We start from the raw sequence: 15,590 nt of genomic DNA on the forward strand, positions 1-15,590 counted from the left end.
CACCCGTACCCCTGCATCGTACGGTGAGGGCCACTCCCTCCCCTCTCTACCCTGTCCCGCGCACGCTAGGGTGCCGTCCCCGGCTGCGCTCCCCGCGCCCTTTCTGTCGTCCGCTTGCGCACGTCATGGGTCGCGACTACGCGCCGCCGTGGACCTGCAGCTGCTGCTCGCCCCGCGCTTGGTTCCCGCGAGCACGCCGTAACCTCGCCCCGCCTGCGTTGCCTTGCTGCTTCCCCACGTTGCTTCCTCGCCGTCGCTTGTCGTCCACCTCGCTGTGCTGCTCCACCGCAGTCGCCTCTGCTGCTAGCGCAGCTACCGCCGCCCGTGTTCGCGCTCAGCGCCACCAGCGCACGCTCCCACTGGTCGCGGCCCGTAGCCGCTCGCCGAAGGCCGCGCTCGTCGCGAGCACCTGCGCATGCCCGTGTTCCCGCACTCCCGCCTTACCCCACCTGCTGCTGTTGTTTGCCCACGGCGCCCGCTTCCCCGGCTCCGGCGTGCCTCCCCGGCCGCTCGGGCTGCATTGGTCCCGCGCACACACTCGCGCGCCCGTGAGCCTCGCCCGCAGTCGCCGCACTCCCCCAGCCCCGCCCGCCATCGCCTCCCAAGCGCGCTCCTGCCGGAGCCCCTGGCCTCGGCTCCGCCCCTACCCCTGCTTTCCGCTGCGCCCTTGGCGCCCCACACCACACCCCGCACCCACCGCCGACCTCCACTCCCCGCGCGGCCTGCTGCCGCCCCCCTGCTTTCTGCTTTTGGTTGCTACTGCCGCTCAATACAGGTCGGGTGTCGCTGATAGTTTACGTGCTAATGCCCCCCTAATCCTAACACTAATTAGGCACTGACGGTAGGCCCCACTACTTAATTGGATTAACTAAAACCATTTAAAACTCTGTTTAACTAAATGTCCCACTGACATATGGGTCCCACTGCTAAATAAATCTAGTTAGTTAAATAGTTTAACTAGCAGTCTATGACATGTGGCCGCCCACATGTCAGTTGGACCAGTCAAACCAGTCAACAAGTTGACTGTTGACTGCTGACTAGCGGCCAACAGGTCCACCTGTCAGTCAAATAGTCAATCTCTGGGTACACTTCTGTGTACCCGTAGCATTTAGTATTTAATATATTGCGAATTAAATTAACTCCAGAAAATCAGAAAATGTTTTAAAACTTTAAAAAATAATCCGTAGCTCGGATGAAAATACTTTGTACATGAAAGTTGCTCGGAACGACGAGACGAATCCGGTTACGTTGCTCGTTCGTCCGCCACGCATCCCTCGCATAGCGAACATGTAACTTTCCCCCTTCGGTTCATCTGTCCAAAAACGCGAAACCCCGGGGGTATTTTTCCAGATGTTTCCCCCCTTCACCGGTATCACCTCATACCGCGTTAGGGCACCCCTAGCACCGCTACTTGTCATGTCATGCATCGCTATGCATCTGTTTGCTTAATATTTATTGTTTCTTCCCCCTCTTCTTTCGCTAGACACCGAGTCCGACGCCGCTGCTACCCAGTACAACTATAGTGTTGACAACCCCTCTCTCTTGCCAGAGCAACCAGGCAAGCCCCCCCTTGATCACCAGATATCACCTACTCTCTTTCTACTGCTTGCATTAGAGTAGTGTAACTTGTTACTGCTTTCCGTTAATCCTATTCTGATGCATAGCCTGTCATTGTTGATACAACATTTGATACCTTACCTGCAGTTCTAAATGCTTAGTATAGGATGCTAGATTATCATCAGTGACCCTACATTCTTGTCAGTCTGCCATGCTATACTATCGGGCCGTGATCATGTCGGGTGTTGATCACGGGTAAATACATACATATATACATACTATACAGGTGGTGACTAAAGTCGGGTCGGCTCGTTGAGTACCCGCAAGTGATTCTGATGTGGGGGCTGAAGGGGCAGGTGGTTCCACCCAGGTAGTGGTGGGCCTAGGTTCCCGACGGCCCCCGCCTGTTACTTTGAGGCGGAGCGACAGGGCAGGCGGAGACCACTTAGGTGAGAGGTGGGCCTGGCCCTGGTCGGTGTTCGCGGTTACTTCAAAATAACACGCTTAACGAGATCTGGGTATTTGATCTGAGTTTGGCTACTGGCCTATACGCACTAACCAACTACGCGGGGACAGTTATGGGCACTCGACGTCATGGTATCAGCGGAAGCCTTCGTGACGTCAGCGACTGAGCGACGCGTGCCGGGTTGGACTGGAACGGCTACTCTTGTATAAGGGAGGCTAGGTCTGCTCACCGGCCGCGTACGCAACGTGCAAGTGTGCAATGGGCGATGGGCCCAGACCCTTGCGCCATATGATTTAGACCGGCGTGCTGACCTCTCTGTTGTGCCTAGGTAGGGTTGCGACGTGTTGATCTTCCGAGGCCGGGCATGACCCAGAAAAGTGTGTCCGGACAAAGAGGATCGAGCGTGTTGGGAAATGTGGTGCACCCCTGTAGGGAAGTTAATCTATTCAAATAGCCGTGATCTTTGGTAACAGGACGACTTGGAGTTGTACCTTGACCTTATGACAACTAGAATTGGATACTTAATAAAACACACCCTTACAAGTGCCAGATACAACCGGTGATCGCTCTCTCATAGGGCGACGAGGGGAGGATCGTCGGGTAGGATTATGCTACACGATGCTACTTGGTGAACTTACCATCTACTCTCTTCTACATGCTGCAAGATGGAGGTGGCCAGAAGCGTAGTCTTCGATAGGACTAGCTATCCCCCTCTTATTACGGCATTCTGCAGTTCAGTCCACATATGATACCCTTATTCCATTTGATACCCATGCATACATTTGTAGTGTAGTTCCTTGCTTGTGAGTACTTTGGATGAGTACCCGTTTTTTGTGACCAGACGATGGAGGCCAGGAGCCAGACGCCACTGTCGATGACGACTGCTACTACTCGGGAGGTGCCTACTACTACGTGCAGCCCGCTGGCGACGACTAGGAGTAGTTTAGGAGGATCCCAGGCAGGAGGCCTGCGCCTCTTTCGATTTGTATCCCAGTTTGTGCTAGCCTTCTTAAGGCAAACTTGTTTAACTTATGTCTGTACTCAGATATTGTTGCTTCCGCTGACTCGTCTATGATCGAGCTCTTCTATTTGAGCCCTCGAGGCCCATGTCTTGTAATATGATGCTTGTATGACTTACTTTATTTGTAGGTTTGTGTTGTGATATCTTCCCGTGAGTACCTGATCTTGATTATACACGTTTGCGTGTATGATTAGTGTACAGTCAAATTTGGGGCGTCACAAGTTGGTATCAGAGCCGACTGCCTGTAGGAACCCCCTTTCAAACTCATTGGTCGAAGTTGAGTCTAGTCGATGAAAACTGTTTTACTAACATGGTTGTGCGGCCCATGGGCCCACGTCGCCATTCGGTGGTATTAGTATCTTTTACTCCTCGTCTATACTCTAGGACTCGGATCTCTCTCCTATTCGGGTTAAATGATTTGCTAACTCTAATTCTAGGTTCTCGTAAATACTTTCTCCCGAAGAGCCCCTCGGTCCGAATGATCGACTGCTTCAACAGAAGATTCTGAAGATACTCTCCGATGCTATTGCGTTTGCAATTCCCTTCCACCGTCAACCCCTATAGATAACTACATTCACTTGCCATTCTTACCTTAGTCCCTAGTTGTTCTTGTTATTACAAGATACCCTGAAATTCTCTCTATTGTTCTAAGAATCTTTGTGCCTATTGCCTTGTAGCTCTTTGCCACCTGAATACCCCTACGGATAATTTCTCGCACTTATCGAGTATCCGCTCATCCCAGTTGATTCATGTATTTCACAAAAGTCTTCAAAATAACAGTCGATCTTCTCAAAATCCTCAACAACCCAGTGCTCTTGAAATTTTTGCTTGCTTGCATTATGGTTAATCCCATATGTATAGTAATCTTATTGGCAGCCTTTGTCACTATCATTTTGAGTCCATTGATTCAATATGTTGCGAATGCTCGCAATCCTCAAATCAGATCCTAGAATTCATCCTTTCGTCTCAGACATCATTTTAAAACATGAGCTAGATATCGACCAATCAAATTGACGGCGATTGTACCCCTAATGCCTATTCAGCTTATCCATTCTTAATCAGATTGTTGGCTTCTGATCCCTTGATTTGGAAATGATAATTCCTTTGCATTTGAGCTTTCAGTCAGTCAGTTGTTTCTATACTCCAATGCCTTTGCATTGTTTCTTCTTCTGATTGTGTGCTGATGCTCACATCAGCTCCATTGTGTACCGTCAGATCCTTTATTGAATTATCATCGAATGGTGTCCTTTGTATACAAAAACCTTAAGAAGTTCTTCCCTAATACATAATTCCATTGGTAAATCCTATTCTCTGATATGGTCAAGGATGCTCTACTTTCGAGCTTGAGTTATCTACTTCTAAACCTTGTAGTATATGTTCCTAAGATACCCGATGGGTTGAACCAATGCCTTCCCTAATCTGTGCAAACCCGAAAGATTACACGGGTCATACTTATCTGGTACTGCACCAGGTAAAACTTTCAACAACTAACGCCATTTCGAAAAGAAACGAGAAGTGAATGGAAGGTTATACATTGAAGAAGTGGGAGTCGACCTTGAACTTTGTGTTCATGCCCATGGACACGATGTAGATTCTATCAAGGAAGCTTCTCTTAAATTAATTATTTTCTTGGTATAAGTTCATATTATATCTAGGATCTGGTCTTTTGCAACCATGGTTCCGGCCATATTGATACTCTTTGATTCCTTTTCTCGGGCAAGTTAAAGTACTTGCCTTCTGCAGATCAATACATCTCTGCAACCTCTATTTTGATCTTCCTTTAAGTATTACCCTTTGGTATCTCGAGAGTATCAAAGAACGGTGTTGCTTCCTATGGGTCTTCATCTAGTATTGCTTCTCACCGATTTCAGATTTCCCCCAGGTTCTGAGTTATTAGTCACTCAAGAACACCGATAAGTGAATCGATTCCGCACTCCAACTCAAAATAACTCTTAAGTATTTTTCGTTACTTATGAGTTTATTAATCCTTCAAGTCATTCCTAGCCTGATCGGCTATATCATTTTTGTGCTAAATTTTAAACTGTGCTACCTAGTCCTTCTTCCCGGAGCACAAATTTCGACGGTGAGCTAATCTTACGTTGATCTTCCTCGTCATATCATTTCTCTTTGAGCAGCAAATTTGATTTCGAGTTTGTGTCGTACCCATGGTTCCAATAACCTTTCGCTCATCATTCCTTCAACTTGGTGTCATCGCCGATCGATTACATCTTCATGAGATCTCCCGACAAACGTGTCATGATCATCATCAGCATTCTAAGCTCTTCCAGGATATCAATTGAATTCATGATGATAAATGCCATCCTTCTATCCTCGATGATTTTTAATGACATCAACAACATTCTTGCATTCACTCTGACACAAAACGTGTTCATGTTTTGTGTTGCACCTAGAGTTCCTTTCTATCCAACTTATATTAGGATTCTACCTTGAAGTATTACTGTCCTTATGTCAAGGATGTTGCAAGGATTGCACCACCTCTTAAGAATTCTTGATATAGTAATACTTCTCGTCATCCCCGTTCATTCCTTGGTCCTCGTGTTGTTTCTAACCAGAATACCAACAAATGGTATGTGATGTGTAAAATTCAAAAATTCTAGCAACCCTATTGCTTTGACCTTAATGGTCGATAACCTCATTCTAAGTCTATTGCTTATTGAATCATCATTCAAACCTTGAACGTGCTACCTAGTCCACTTTTCAGCCAATGTTTAATTGTGTATGTTTTCTTCGAGCCTACATCATTATATAATTTGATCCGACAAATGTTATCCCCTTGTTCACATAAGTGTGGAAATCCACCTTTTGAAAATCTCAATGAATTGACACTGAGTCACTCAGCCACCTCCTCACCTCTCCTTCATTTAATGATGAACTCTTGTTTTGGAACCCGCTTTCATAGTTAAATTTCCGAGAATCTTACAATGTCATCTTGACAATTTGTGTTGCACCTTTCTTCTCAGGCATGCCAAGTCTGAGTTATCCTGACACCAATCAGATCTGAATCTCAGTCAGATATGATGGTTGGAACATATTCCCAAGAGTTATCACCTTGGTCTTTATGTGACCCAGTAATGTGATGTCATGCCTAGCACACCTGGCCCGAGGCCCTGTTGTTATATATTCCTTTTCAGCAAGGTTATCCATTCTTCCATGAGGAAATTGTAAGACTTATTCTATGAATCATTCCTGATGGATCCCTTGTGTTTACAAAGTCTGACCTTTGCTTGAAGACCATGTTAGTGCTATCTCGAAGCATGTCCGTGGTACTCTAATTTTCAAAGAACATTTGAAGCCCAATGCTAAATGTTTCTTCTCAATTATCCAAACACTGTTGTATGGGTAACGTCATGAAATTCCTCCCCCCTTACCTAAATGGTTTTCTACCTTCTATCCGGTCTTGGATATCATGCTCTGCTTGTCCTTGGGAAGGATATACCCCTGGAATATGTGTTTTAGCACCTTTTCCTTTCCATTGTTCTGTTTAATCTGATAATCATATTTTCCTTTCCTATGTTTGGTTTAACTTTTCTTGTGAGCTATATGATCTAAGCAGTAATATTCACCTGCTTATGTAAACACCTCGTTGTACAATTCTGTCAGCAATACCCTGTTACTATTGTTGATGACATTCCGGTAACCACCGGTGGACGAGAACCTTGCCTATTGGTCCGCCTCGTTTCAACGAGCATGGAAATGGTTCTCTTCGTCCCTCGCCCTTGGTACCAACGTTGTTGCCAACATAATTAATAGGCTATCCTCTGACATACCTTGCTATCTTGACCGTGCAAGACATCACCACTTTCCTACTTTTAACCCACATGGTGGGCCCATAACCCACAGTTCCCAGGATCGAAACCTGGCTCTCCTGTACACACCCCTGCTCCCAAGGTTGTTCCTCGCGCATGACCTCGTATGTAATTCACGAGCCACCTTCCGAGAGATCATCAATTCTGGTATCAGACGCAATACTTATTCCCATTCCTCTGAACCCCTTTCACACTTTGTTTCAGGCAACGAATGATTGCCTATGCGCTTGAAACTCCTACCTTGCACCTTCTTACTTTGCCCTTGTTAATTTCTTAAGTTTCAATTTGAGAGTTACTTTCTGCCACCTTCCCTGATGTTATCTACCAGAAAAGCAACATGGTAGCGATCCGTTCTTCCGAAGTTACCACTTGTCCTTTGTACGTACGATGAAGACTCCGAAGAAAAGGTGACGAGTTCGTCATGATGTCCTGAAGTAGGGAGATTAAGACATCAACGAGAAAGAACAACCTCTTTGAGAAGAGCAGGCAAGACCGAGGAGATTCGTTAGAATTACGTAACCAGACCCTTTCCCCCTTGTTCCACCTCTTAAATCTCGGGACGAGATTTCTTGTAGTGGAGGAGAATTGTGACGCCCGGATATTAAGCTACAGTGAACCTTTGCTAATGATGCCACATCACCTAGGTTACTGTTGCTAATCTCTCGATGATTCAAATCCCGTTCGAATTCAAATTCAAAGTCAAGTCAAAGGATAAAAGTTTTCAAATATTAAAACTAAATTGTTCTATATGTGGCAAATAAATCATAAGTAATTATGCTGGGGAATCCACATTTTTATAAAATGCTTAAAATGCACTAAAATAATAAAACAGTAGGGAAAGCTATTAATTAAATGCGTTTTCAGTTATTAACTTATAAAACTATTTTATTTAGTTACCCAAAACTATAGGGACAGTAGCATATTTATTAACACTAAATTAGGGGCTCATTTTTGTATTTTATAAAACTATAGTAAATAAAATAGAATGTAAACAGAAAAGAAATAAAAGGAGAAATATAAAATACCTACAAGCTACTATGCAACTGGGCCTAAGTTACACACTGTGCCCAGCCCACCTAAACCCCCCTTATCCTTATCCCCTCTCTATCCCCGTGCGTGTCACCACCACAGGCCATCATCGCCGTTGTGACCGCGCGATGCTCACCACGGCGATGCTACAGGGCGTCGCAGAGGGGATAAGGGCGTCGCCCCTGAGCCCCAGGCGAAACCCTAGCGCCATTTCCCCTTCCCTTACGCCGCTTCTTCCACCTCGCCCGCAGCTGAACCACGTCGCCATGGCCGATCTCATCTTCGTGGCCACTGTCCTCCCCGTCGCCTGAGACTGCGCCGGGAGCACCGCCTCCTCCGTCTTCGTCGACTACTTGGACGCATCGGAGCTCGGGACCCCCTGCCTCGCGCGAATCGAGTCGTTCCCTTCCCCGAATCGCCGTCGCCGGAACGTCGTCCTCATCCTCCTCTCCGACTAGCATCACCGAGCCTCGCCGCCCGTACCCCTGCATCGTATGGTGAGGGCCACTCCCTCCCCTCTCTACCCTGTCTCGCGCACGCTAGGGTGCCGTCCTGGCCGCGCTCCCTGCGCCCTTTCAGTCGTCCGCTCGCGCACGTCACGGGTCACGACCACGCGCCGCCGTGGACCTGCAGCTGCTGCTCGCCTCGCGCTTGGTTCCCGCGAGCACGCCGTAACCTCGCCCCGCATGCGTTGCCTTGCTGCTTCCCCACGTTGCTTGCTCGCCGTCGCTGGTCGTCCACCTCGCTGTGCTGCTCCGCCGCAGTCGCCTCTGCTGCTAGCGCAGCTACCGCCGCCCGTGTTCGCGCTCAGCGCCACCAGCCCACGCTCCCACTGGCTGCGCCCCGCAGCCGCTCGCTGGATGCCCGTGTTCCCGCGCTCCCGCCTTACCCCGCCTGCTGCTGCTGTTTGCCCACGGCGCCCGCTTCCCCCGCTCCGGCGTGCCTCCCTTGCCGCACGGGCTGCATCGGTCCCGCGCACACGCTCGCGCGCCCGTGAGGCTCGCCCGCAGTCGCCACACTCCCCCGGCCCCGTCCTCCGCCGCGCCCGCCATCGCCTCCCATGCGCGCTCCCGCCGGAGCCCCTGGCCTTGGCTCCGCCCCTGCCCCTGCTTGCCGCTGCGCCCTCGGGCGCCCCATGCCACACACCGCACCCACCGCCGACCTCCACTCCCCGCGCGGCCTGCTGCCGCCCCCTGCTTTCTGCTTTTGGTTGCTGCTGCCGCTCAATACAGGCCGGGTGCCGCTGATAGTTTACGTGCTAATGCCCCCCCTAATCCTAACACTAATTAGGCACTGACAGTAGGCCCCACTACTTAATTGGATTAACTAAAACCGTTTAAAACTCTGTTTAACTAAATGTCCCACTGACATATGGGTCCCACTGCTAAATAAATCTAGTTAGTTAAATAGTTTAACTAGCAGTCTATGACACGTGGCCCCCCACATGTCAGTTGGACCAGTCAAACCAGTCAACAAGTTGACTGTTGACTGCTGACTAGGCGGTCAACAGGGTCCACCTGTCAGTCAAATAGTCAATCTCTGGGTACACTTCTGTGTAGCCGTAGCATTTAGTATTTAATATTTTGCGAATTAAATTAACTCCATAAATTCAGAAAATGTTTTAAAACTTTAAAAATTAATAAAGAATAATCCGTAGCTCGAATAAAAATACTTTGTACATGAAAGTTGCTCAGAACGACGAGACGAATCCGGTTACCATGCCCGTTCGTCCGCCACGCATCCCTAGCATAGAGGACATGCAACTTTCCCCCTTCGGTTCATCTGTCCAAAAACGCGAAACCCCGGGGGTATTTTCCCGAATGTTTCCCCCCTTCACCGGTATCACCTCATACCGCGTTAGGGCACCCCTAACACCGCTACTTGTCATGTCATGCATCGCTATGCATCTGTTTGCTTAATATTTATTGTTTCTTCCCCCTCTTCTCTCGCTAGACACCGAGACCGACGCTGCTGCTACCCAGTACGACTACGGTGTTGACGACCCCTCTCTCTTGCTAGAGCAACCAGGCAAGCCCCCCCTTGATCACCAGATATCGCCTACTCTCTTTCTACTGCTTGCATTAGAGTAGTGTAGCATGTTACTGCATTCCGTTAATCCTATTCTGATGCATAGCCTGTCATTGTTGCTACAACTGTTGATACCTTACATGCAGTCTTAAATGCTTAGTATAGGATGCTAGATCATCATCAGTGACCCTACATTCTTGTCAATCTGCCATGCTATACTATCGGGTTGTGATCACGTCGGGTGTTGATCATGGGTAAATACATACATATATACATACTATACAGGTGGTGACTAAAGTCGGGTCGGCTCGTTGAGTACCCGCAAGTGATTCTGATGTGGGGGCTGAAGGGGCAGGTGGTTCCGCCCAGGTAGTGGTGGGCCTAGGTTCCCGACGGCCCCCGCCTATTACTTTGAGGCGAAGCGACAGGGCATGCGGAGACCACTTAGGTGAGAGGTGGGCCTGGCCCTGGTCGGCGTTCGCGGTTACTTCAAAATAACACGCTTAACGAGATCTGGGTATTTGATCTGAGTTTGGCTACTGGCCTATACGCACCAACCAACTACGCGGGGACAGTTATGGACACTCGACGTCATGGTATCAGCGGAAGCCTTCGTGACGTCAGCGACTGAGCGGCGCATGCCGGGTTGGACTGGAACACCTGCTCTTCTATAAGGGAGGCTAGGTCTGCTCACCGACCGCGTACGCAACGTGCAGGTGTGCAATGGGCGATGGGCCCAGACCCCTGCGCCATAGGATTTAGACCGGCGTGTTGACCTCTCTGTTGTGCCTAGGTAGGGTTGCGACGTGTTGATCTTTCGAGGTCGGGCATGACCGAGAAAAGTGTGTCCGGACAAAAGGGATCGAGCGTGTTGGGAAATGTGGTGCACCCCTGCAGGGAAGTTAATCCATTCAAATAGCTGTGATCTTCGGTAACAGGACGACTTAGAGTTGTACCTTGACCTTATGACAACTAGAATTGGATACTTAATAAAACACACCCACAACCGGTGATCGCTCTCTCACAGGGCGACGAGGGGAGGATCGACGGGTTGGATTATGCTACACGATGCTACTTAGTGAACTTACCATCTACTCTCTTCTACATGCTGCAAGATGGAGGTGGCCAGAAGCGTAGTCTTCGATAGGACTAGCTATCCCCCTCTTATTCCGGCATTCTGCAGTTCAGTCCACATATGATACCCTTATTCCATTTGATACCAATGCATACATTTGTAGTGTAGTTCCTTGCTTGCGAGTACTTTGGATGAGTACTCATGGTTGCTTTGCTCCCTCTTTTCCTCTTTTTATACCCGTTTGCTGCGACCAGACGATGGAGCCCAGGAGCCAGACGCTACTGTCGATGACGACTACTACTACTCGGAAGGTGCCTACTACTACGTGCAGCCCGTTAGCGACGACCAGGAGTCGTTTAGGAGGATCCCAGGCAGGAGGTATGCGCCTCTTTCGATCTGTATCACTGTTTGTGCTAGCCTTCTTAAGGCAAACTTGTTTAACTTATGTCCGTACTCAGATATTGTTGTTTCCGCTGACTCGTCTATGATCGAGCTCTTGTATTCGAGCCCTCGAGGCCCATGGCTTGTAATATGATGCTTGTATGACTTACTTTATTTGTAGAGTTGTGTTGTGATATCTTCTCGTGAGTCCCTGATCTTGATCGTACACATTTGCGTATATGATTAGTGTACGGTCGAATCGAGGGCGTCACATGAGATATCTAATCTCCTTAATGAGCGATGAATAAATCGATATATCCACCTTCTTTGTCTGGATCAACTTTACTGCAACAATAGAATTCATCTCAATCTCGATAGGAAGCTCACTTATGTGGATAAAAAATGACAATCTTTCCATGCATGCACATAATTCCGCTTGAAGAGCATCTCAACATGAAAAAAGTTGCCTACAAGAGAAAAAAATAATCTCACACACACAGTTTACTTATTAGAACTGTGTGATGTACACTGTATACATTTCACCCAAGTACAAACGTGTACGATGGAACCGATCATCGCACACAGGATTTGATCATTAAAAATGTGTACACCACATTGCATACGGTATTTCTTTTTTCCAATCGCATGCGATGAGTCAACAAACGCACATGTTTTCAGTTTCAAACACACTATTCGATTTTTATACCATGCGTGATGTCGTCAAACACACAATTCTAATGCACTGGTGGCAGATACCGTGGGGCTGAGGTACGCACCGGTGTCGGGTTGCATTGTACACCAGATTGTATTTCAGGGTTTGTACCAGTTGATTGCGGCCCTGAGATTGGATGGAGAAATAAAAGGCTCCATGGTCACCTCGGAGAAAAAACTCCACTGAACCGGCTGTCATTGAAAAGGTCAGACCGGTTTCAGTATGAAAGCGGCGACAACGGTGCATCGGCGGCTCGTTTTTGCGACGGCAATGGTTGCTCAGTTGTCCATGGACCTCAATATAATTTATTATTATGTTTGAGGTGCTTTGTATTTCCGATAAATCTTTATAATAGATCTGATATTTTCGAAAAAAAACAAATGACACTGAGAAAGAAAGAAAAACGTTGGTTTGGTTATCATCTTTTCTTGGGCCGCTGGGCTGGCTGGCTGGGAAATCGAAGAAGAGCTAGCAGAGGCAACACCACGGAACAAGACGCGGGCGGGCAGGCAGGGACACCACACCACCCCAGGCCAGACAGACACAAGAAAGGACGACATGCAGATGCACACTAGACGACACCCACTGACCCACACCCACACACGACACGACGCTACCTACCACGTGAACTGTCGCGCCAAAGCCAAGAAAACCTCCCCCTCGTCGTCCTCTTCCCTCGTCTTCACCTCACCTGCCCTGGAGCCTGCCACCCTGCCTCTATTCTTCAAAAGAAAATCCGTTGCCACAAACCAAAACTGTCGCGCCAAAGGCAAGAAAAATGTCGTGTGTGAAGCTATTCTGAACCAAAACCGACTCTTCCTTTCAACAGATTCATCATACCCGCGGCTCATTTTTCTTGCTTTTCGTTGCTTGTGCCCATGCCAACAGAAATAGTTTCGGCTTGAACAAGTTACGACCACTTCACCAAAATAGCAGGGTAATAAACCAAGGATAGAAGCACGGGGTGGGGATACTAGAGACCCACCGGTGCAATCCGCTAATTCGATCTGCAACACTGTGCAAGCCAAAAAGGAAGCTAATCCCTAACACCAACCAACCAGCTCCTACAAAATAGTACTACTCTATCAACAAGCTTAGCTTAATCCACACTGCATGCCCTGTTTACAAGAACGCGTCCCAGAGGAAGCAGTAGAGCGCCAGCCAGAGGAGGGAGCCGCGGAGCAGGGCGGCGGCCGAGCTCGTGCTGCCGGCGTGCTCGAACTGCAGCGAGTCCACGGCCAGCGGCATGTTCTCCTGGTCCGGGCTGCACCGCGGCGGCGCCCCGCCGCTGCCGCCGCCAACCTTGGAGTGGCTGCCGGACTCGGTGGGGTGCGCGGTGTAGAGCATGGCGCGCAGCACGGCGGACACGGTGGGGATGTACACCGTCTTGTTCTTGGCCAGCAGCCACGTCAGGCCCATCAGCTGGCAGTCCAGCCCCAGCATCCGCCGGGCGCGGTCGCCGCCGGCGACCTCCCGGCTCACGTTCCCCTTCACCTGATCACAAGCACATACCACACACACAGGTTAAACTCCTCTCCTCCCTCGAGCGAACCCTGATGAAGAAATGCTCGCATTTAATGTGTTCCATGCAGGGACGTGGATGCAATGCAGGTTGTTGCGAAGTTGGTGGGTGTTTCGCTGTTTCAGAACTGAATGTTACTACGAACATTTGGCTTGCCCGGCCCTCTGAAATCCTCAATAAATGCTACCCATGCACGACCACTTGATCATGCACATGATCTCGAGTCGATCTTCTTGTTCTTACACCAAAATCTCAGTACAGAACAATGTCAAAGATTACAGCTTCCTAAATTCATGAACTGTCAGTACAAGACCACAAGTACAGGGGTGTGTTCTTCACTGTTTAATTTAGGATGCCAATGCCAATGAGGATGCGCGACAAACAAGTTAAGGACAAGCTTAACAACTTTCGATGTAGCAGGTGGTTAACAAACTAAATGATGCAATTCATCATTGCTATGGCCTGTGGCATTGGACCAAGAATCTGGCCTTGCTGTCTTGATACTAGCATGGTCCTGTAATCGAGTACTAGCTGGTAATGCTAAGTAGGAGTAACATTGTCTACAGTGGGAGCGCAATGCCTTCACAAAGAAATACTACTACAATCAAGTAGCTAATGATTAGTGATCAGCTCAAGAACAAGGAGGAAGCCCATCTGAGCATGTGAACCAATAATGTGAGCAGAAAGGGCCTTTCTGTGTGGAAAGGGGGATCTCCTGGATGTCAAATGGGCTCTTTCTGCTCGATAAAACAAGATAAAGCACATGGAGAAAAAGGCATCGCTCATAGTCCGTCCTAGCTAGTGCCGCACTTAAGCTAACTACTAATTGAAATCGACATTACACATAACGAGATAGGATAATGAGGTGAAAAGAAAACCAGGAATGCATCAACATGATGAACCCTTGAAGTACTACTCCGGGGGAGTAGATTTTAGCGCACAAATTAAAGGAAGAGAGAAGAGCAGGAAAGCTGGAAAGGGAAAAAGCGGAGCGAAGAAAGGAGCTGACCTTTTGCAGGGACTGGACGCAGCGGGAGCAGCCGGCGTAGGACGCGTTGCGGCAGCTCTTCTCCAGGTCCTTGACCGCGGCGGTGGGCGTGGCGTTCCTGGCGGCGGCGCCGACGGCGAACGCGGCCGGGCAGCGGAGCGAGCCGATCTGGTGGAGCCGGATGCCGCAGAAGCAGATCACCGTGTCGCACGTCGCGTTGGGCCGCTGCAGCGCCACCCCGCGCTTCTCCAGCGCGGTGCCCAGCGCGTCCACGCACCGCTGGTTGTCGTACGGGACCATGGGGCCCTCGCCCCCGTCCAGGCCCTCGCCCGCCAGCGCCGGCGCCGGCGCCGGGACGGACAGCGCCGTGCGCGCGTGCGCCGCGAAGAGCCAGGCCGCGAGGACGGGGCAGCAGCGGCCGCGGTCGAGGGAGCCCGGCCCGCCGCCGGCCCCGCACGCCGCGGCCACGCCGCCGAAGAGCTCCGCGGAGAGGTCGAGGCGGCAGGGCGGGGAGGAGGGCGCCGCGGAGGCGTTGGCCGGGGACTGCGTCTGCGTGAGCGGGAAGGAGGAGACGTCCGAGGCTCGGGCGGGGGCGAGGAGCGCGATGAGAACCGCCACGGCCGCGATGTGCACCGACATTGTCGCCGGCGAGGAGGTGGCGGTGGCGGTGGGAGAGTGGTGAGAGGCGTGGGGCTGTGGTGGCGTTGGGAACTGGGTTTTATACAGGCGATATCCAGGAAGGGAGGGATGTTTGCCTTCATACCTGGGGATTTTTTTTTCAGTTTGTTTAATTTACATCTAGATGTTTTTAAGGATGTCACATCTAACCTCCCACAAGTATATAATGCATCAACAAGAAACAAAAAAATTAGGACAAAAAAATAGACCACAAACAGAGTGAAAATCAGTTTAGATGTGACTTAACTATGTTACATCTAGATGTGTCCTAAACAGATTTTTTTTTGCGGGCTCATACCTGGGGAT

At 49.5% G+C, this 15,590-nt stretch overlaps 1 protein-coding gene across 1 annotated transcript; it reads right to left on the reverse strand.

Moving 5' to 3' along the window:
• Window positions 1–12,952: 12,952 nt before the first annotated feature.
• LOC119354161 (uncharacterized GPI-anchored protein At4g28100-like) lies at window positions 12,953–15,304 on the reverse strand. Its single transcript, XM_037620873.1, has 2 exons — window positions 14,628–15,304; window positions 12,953–13,590 (listed from the first exon to the last, which is right to left on the reverse strand). The coding sequence occupies exons 1-2, from the start codon at window positions 15,243–15,245 to the stop codon at window positions 13,219–13,221; spliced, it is 990 nt and encodes a 329-aa protein (XP_037476770.1). The 5' UTR covers window positions 15,246–15,304; the 3' UTR covers window positions 12,953–13,218.
• Window positions 15,305–15,590: the final 286 nt, after the last annotated feature.

This window comes from Triticum dicoccoides, chromosome 2A (genome assembly GCF_002162155.2).
Source record: "Triticum dicoccoides isolate Atlit2015 ecotype Zavitan chromosome 2A, WEW_v2.0, whole genome shotgun sequence".
Classification (NCBI taxonomy): Eukaryota; Viridiplantae; Streptophyta; class Magnoliopsida; order Poales; family Poaceae; genus Triticum; species Triticum dicoccoides.

Coding starts and splice junctions, on each gene's coding strand:
- LOC119354161 (XM_037620873.1), bottom strand. CDS start 15,245: ATGTCGGTGCACATCGCGGCCGTGGCGGTTCTCATCGCGCTCCTCGCC. Junction 13,591..14,627: donor GCGTCCAGTCCCTGCAAAAG/GTCAGCTCCTTT, acceptor GCTTGTGATCAG/GTGAAGGGGAACGTGAGCCG.